The sequence below is a fragment of the Bison bison genome, unplaced genomic scaffold (genome assembly GCF_000754665.1).
Source record: "Bison bison bison isolate TAMUID 2011002044 unplaced genomic scaffold, Bison_UMD1.0 scf7180017864531, whole genome shotgun sequence".
Lineage (NCBI taxonomy): Eukaryota > Metazoa > Chordata > Mammalia > Artiodactyla > Bovidae > Bison > Bison bison.
This window is the reverse complement of record NW_011495081.1, coordinates 5,415,223-5,421,453: the sequence shown is the minus strand read 5'-3', so window position 1 is coordinate 5,421,453 and position 6,231 is coordinate 5,415,223. Positions and strand designations below refer to the sequence as shown.

Genomic DNA, 6,231 nt, shown 5'->3' with positions numbered 1-6,231 from the left:
AGAGGCAGATCAGGTGGTCTGGTATTCCCATCTCTTTCAGAATTTTCCACAGTTTATTGTGATCCACACAGTCAAAGGCTTTGGCATAGTCAATAAAGCAGAAGTAGGTGTTTTTCTGGAACTCTCTTGCTTTTTCCATGATCCAGAGGATGTTGGCAATTTGATCTCTGGTTCCTCTGCCTTTTCTCAAACCAGCTTGAACATCAGGAAGTTCACAGTTCACATATTGCTGAAACCTGGCTTGGAGAATTTTGAGCATTACTTTACTAGCATGTGGAGAAGGCAATGGCGTCCCACTCCAGTACTCTTGCCTGGAAAATCCAATGGACGGAGGAGCCCGATAGGCTGCAGTCCGTGGGTCACTAAGAGTCGTACATGACCGAACAACTTCACTTTGACTTTTCACTGTCATGCATTGGAGGAGGAAATGGCAACCCACTCCAGTGTTCTTGCCCGGGGAATCCCATGGACAGGGGAACCTGGTGGGCGCCGTCTATGGGTTCGCACGGAGTCGGACACTACTGAAGCGACTTGGCAGCAGCAGCAGAGATGAGTGCAATTGTGCGGTAGTTTGAGCATTCTTTGGCATTGCCTTTCTTTGGGATTGGAATGAAAACTGACCTTTTCCAGTCCTGTGGCCACTGCTGAGTTTTCCAAATTTGCTGGCATGTTGAGTGCAGCACTTTCACAGCATCATCTTTCAGCATTTGGAATAGCTCAACTGGAATTCTATCACCTCCACTAGCTTTGTTCGTAGTGATGCTTTCTAAGGCCCACTTGACTTCACATTCCAGGATGTCTGGCTCTAGGTCAGTGATCACACCATCGTGATTATCTGGGTCGTGAAGATCTTTTTGTACAGTTCTTCTGTGTATTCTTGTCATCTCGTCTTATACAGGTAGAGTAATTCAGTTAATTAATTAATTGACTTAAATGGTGAATGGTAGTTATATTAGGAAACCTAAGTTAACCATGTTCCTCTTAACACATACCTTTTAAAACAATAACATTTTTACTGTGTGTGTTAAGTTGCTTCAGTCTTGTCTGACTCTGTGACCCTATAGATGGACTGTAGCCTCCCAGGCTCTTCTGTCCATGGCCTTCTCCAGGCAAGAATAGTGGAGTGGGTTGCCATGTCCTCCTCCAGGGAATCTTCCTGATGCAGGGATCGAACCTGAGTCTCTTACATCTCCTACATTGGCAGGAGGGTTCCTTACCTCTTCACCATAGTGCCATCAATAGTCTAGAATTTGACAACTAAATGATCTTGGGAATGAAAATGGATTACCTCACAGTTCTCCAGGCATTTAAACAGGAACAGTAGATTTTGGGTGAACAAAGTCACTATAGTCCAACAAAACCCTGACTTGGCTTGTAAACCGAACAGAAAGGACTAAGGCAACTAAATTACATAAAATGATATAAATTGACCATGTATTTCAAAATAACTCAGCCTAAGGGTCCTCTTATTTCTTGAAATGTTTGCAGAAGAAAAAAAAACTATTTACCAAGCAGGGAACAGACATAGTTCTCAGTCAAATAAAATTCACTCTACTTGACTTCAAGCTTATTTAACTTATATGCAGAGTACATCATGAGAAATTGAAGCACAAGCTGGAATCAAGATTGCCAGGAGAAATATCAATAACCTCAGATATGCAGATGACACCACCCTTATGGCAGAAAGTGAAGAGGAACTAAAAAGCCTCTTGATGAAAGTGAAAGAGGAGAGTGAAAAAGTTGGCTTAAAGCTCAACATTCAGAAAACGAAAATCATGGCATCTGGTCCCATCACTTCATGGGAAATAGATGGGGAAACAGTGGAAACAGTGTCAGACTTTATTTTTTTGGGGCTCCAAAATCACTGCAGATGGTGATTGCAGACACGAAATTAAAAGACGCTTACTCCTTGGAAGGAAAGTTATGACCAACCTAGATAGCATATTCAAAAGCAGAGACATTACTTTGCCAACAAAGGTCCATCTAGTCAAGGCTATGGTTTTTCCTGTGGTCATGTATGGATGTGAAAGTTGGACTGTGAAGAAAGCTGAGCACCGAAGAATTGAAGAATTTTGAACTGTGGTATTGGAGAAGACTCTTGAGAGTCCCTTGGCCTTCAAGGAGATCCAACCAGTCCATTCTAAAGGAGATCAGCCCTGGGATTTCTTTGGAAGGAATGATGCTAAAGCTGAAACTCCAGTACTTTGGCCACCTCATGTGAAGAGTTGACTCAATGGAAAAGTCTCTGATGCTGGGAGGGATTGGGGGCAGGAGGAGAAGGGGACGACAGAGGATGAGATGGCTGGAGAATCCCATAGACAGAGGAATCTGGCTGGCTACAGTCCAAGGGTCAGACAGGACTGAACAACTCACACTTTCACTTCCAAATATATTCTTCTTTGCCAAATAGATTTAGTTTAGGATATTATTTGGGTTGTGAAACCACTTTTCATACATTCTTCCTTTTTTCATGTTGACTAGAGATATTTTATACAGAAGCAAAAAAAAAAAAACAATTCCAAGTTAATTCAGTTCTGTATTTCCAGAATGATGTTTCTCTGAAAGGGAAAAAGTCTTTCATGTAGTAACACAACACAAGTTGTTCATGCATTTAAAAAATTAACATCTTTCCTCTTTGTTAAAATGAAACATTAATTAGAATCATCTGGAACATCTCAGGTGCCCAATACATGATGATGAATGTTTGATGAATGAATAAAAGATTAAAGGTATAAGCAAGTGTGCTTATTTTTAAAATATACAGAAATGATTCTTCCTATTCACTTATTATCAATTTTCTTGTCATTCTTTCTGAAGGAGTTTGATTGGCCGATAAAAGGACTGCTTCTTCCAAACAGTCCTCCCATGAAGAAACCCATCCATAAGGCACCGGAGCAGTATGTCCCTGTGAGACTCAGAGTTTTGCGGAATGGAGACAAGAACAAAGCCAGAGCCCATATTGTAATCAGTCCAGACATCTCACCTGGGCAGAAAATGCAGTAAGAACAACTTGTTCATATTTCTCATCAAGCATACTTTCTCATTTCTACAGATTTTAGTCTTCTTGAATGAAGGAGTTGGTTTTTTTTTTTTCCCTTCCGGGAAAATTCTGTGTTTGTTCCATTAAAAGGCTTCTGTATTGACATCTGAAAGTGTCAACTACCGATTGGCACTTGGCATCTACCTCTGCTGCTGCTGCTGCTACTAAGTCGCTTCAGTCATGTCCAGCTCCGTGCGACCCCATAGATGGCAGCCCACCAGTCTCCCCTGTCCCTGGGATTCTCCAGGCAAGAACACTGGAGTGGGTTGCCATTTCCTTCTCCAATGCATGAAAGTGAAAAGTGAAAGTGAAGTCGCTCAGTCATGTCCGACTCTTAGCGACCCCATGGACTGCAGCCCACTAGGCTCCTCTGTCCATGGGAGGTTCCAGGCAAGAGTACTGGAGTGGGGTGCCATCGCCTTCTCCGTCGTCTACCTCTTTAATCCTCGTCTACCTCTACAAGGATTAGATCATGAGTGGCTGCAGTTGCTGACTTTCAGCACTCTGTGAAAGGAGTTCCGGGTGGAGAGCAGAAACGAGACACTCTGAGCTCTGGGTAAAACTGGCAGAACAGGTCTTCGGATAGCCATCTTCAGGAGATGATTTTATGAGCATAATTCTTTTTCATCTCGTATCTAGAAAAACACTAAAATCGTTCATAATGACATCTGCTCCTCATGACTAGCAATAACCTTCTGCAAAAAAATATGTGCTTGATTACAGGTATTCTTCCTTCACCAGAATCCCACATAGACTGACCTGTCCCCCTACGTCTTTGGAGCAGTTTCTCAGATATCTGAGATGCGGTGTCCTGGGCTATCATCCTCATTTTGCCCTAAATAAAACTTAGCTCACAACTCTCAGGTTGTGCTTTTTTTTCAAGTCGGCAGAGTAAAAATAGACACTAAGATTCCTTTCATTTCTTTACTTTATTTACTGAATTTCGTTTTGGCTGTGTTGGGTCTTTGTTGCTGCCGGTGGGCTTTCCCCAGCTGTGGAGAGCAGAGGCTGCTCCTCGTTGCGGTGCGCAGGCGCTCACGGCGGTGGCTCCTCTGTTGGCAGAGCACAGGCTCTAGGCATGCGGCCTTCCGCAGCTGCAGCTTTCAGGCTCTGGAGTGTGGGCTCAGTGGCTGTGGCACACAGGCTTAGTTGCTCTATGGCGAGGTTCACTTAGTTCCTATATCAGGAACTGAATTTGAGCACTATTGATTCAGGCTGGCCATGGGAGAATGTAACGAGTTGCAAATAAATAGCTCTGATGGAAAAAGTTTTCTGATCAATATCTATTTTGAGTTAGCATTGTTATTTGCATTCATTAATGTATTTTGAAATAACTGAGTTCATTAATTGCTTCTTAAACGTAATTTTATAATTTCTTATTTAAGTTTGTATTTAGTTATTGTTTACATTATTTATTTAAGTTATTATTACAGGCAATTCTTTAGATTTAAACCTTTGGAATATTTAATGAACAAGCGTAGCTTTACATAATCTATATTCTTGCCTTGGAATAGCATTTTAAAAGTGTGCCACTCTAGAAAAGCATCAGTTTCCACTTTAACTTATGTTACAAGGTTGGAATAAAATCTTCCGAAACAGCCAGTGTTTCTCCAACATTGGAGAAAACTCACCTTCTATATTTTCATAATGTTTTATGACAAAAGGAATCACAGATCAGTGCAAACTCTCATGTAAAGAATGAGTTAAACACATTGTTTCTAACATTATTAGCAGTGATATTACCTCTTGACCTTTCTTTTGGTATGTTTAGAATATTTGAGGCTGCTGATAATAGTTTAATATTACTTTCTTCACATTGATTAAAGATACTTCATACATCACTGAACAATGAGTAACATTCAGATTGGCTGTCCGCTGAACTGCCTGTATAGATGATAAAGTAAAAAATTAATCTTGACTAAAGTAAAGTCAACCCTGAAATTGAAATCTTTGACGCATTCATTTCATAATTAGTTCATTCTACTAAAATGTAAAATGTGAGGGTAATGCTCTTGAAGTATATATGACTTTTTTTTAACATGAAAAACTAACAAATAATTTCTGTCCTTTCCTATCTTTGTGTCTCAAAATTATATACAGATTTGATCTGACCAATTTATATTTTTAAATACATGGTTCAATCTGGTGATACAGACATAATTTTAGAGATTTATTACTTTGGACAGCTATTCTAGTAAAGAGTATGTGAAACTCTCTGCTATGTTCATGGAAGAATGTGTCCTGGTTAATAAAATAGTCACTTTGTTCTCTACATGAATTACTGGAGTGGGTTGCCATTTCTTTCTCCACTACATGAATTAATTATTCCTAAATGATTAAAATACGCTGGCATACACTTGACATTAAAACTCTACTGAATATCATTTCATTTTTCTTCACTGATTCAGAAAATTCTCTTCAGGATCATCAATAGCATTCCTTTAACTTCTCTCCAAGCTATATGTAGGTACTGGTAACAGAAGATTTAATAAGGAGTGTTTTGGCTAAAATTACAGGGTGACTGTGTTGCCCAGCTCCAGAGGGCACTGTTCACATAATCTCTGTGAATAGTGTCCCAGAGTTATGCAAGGTGGAAGCCCTGCTGTGCTACTTTTAATGTACCCATGCAATATGTCTCTTCTAAAAGAAATAAATGCTAATGACACGTAAGCATACATTACTTGCATTAACCTGAAAGTTATTTATAAGAGAGTTGGACTGTTTACTGTCTTCACCAGCAAAATCAGGTTAGAATGATGAAACATAGATCCATTTTAATTGAATTCTGCTCTGAAGTGAAATGAAAGTCACTTGGTCGTGTCTGACTCTTTGCCACCACATGGACCGTACAGTGGATGGAATTCTTTGGGCCAGAAGGCTGAAGTGGGTAGCCGTTCCTTTTTCCAGGGTATCTTCCCAACCCAGGTATCAAACCCAGGTCTCCCGCATTGCAGGCAGATTCTTTACCAGCTGAACCACCAGAGAAGCCCAAATTCTGCTCTCAGTTCAGTTCAGTCCAGTCGCTCAGTAGTGTCTGACTCTTTGCGACCCCATGAATTGCAGCATGCCAGGCCTCCCTGTCCATCACCAACTCCCGGAATTCACTCAAACTCACGTCATTTGAGTTGGTGATGCCATCCAGCTATCTCATCCTCTGTCGTCCCCTTCTCCTCCTGTCCCCAATCCCTCCC

At 40.8% G+C, this 6,231-nt stretch overlaps 1 protein-coding gene across 1 annotated transcript in view; it reads left to right on the top strand.

Annotated features, from left to right (window-relative positions):
* The window catches only part of DCDC5 (doublecortin domain containing 5), a 405,912-nt gene that overhangs the window by 328,873 nt on the left and 70,808 nt on the right, over nt 1–6,231 (top strand). Inside the window, exon 16 of the mRNA XM_010831800.1 lies at nt 2,818–2,999. Coding sequence (XP_010830102.1) covers nt 2,818–2,999 — 182 coding nt within the window. The remainder of the gene's footprint in view (nt 1–2,817; nt 3,000–6,231) is intronic.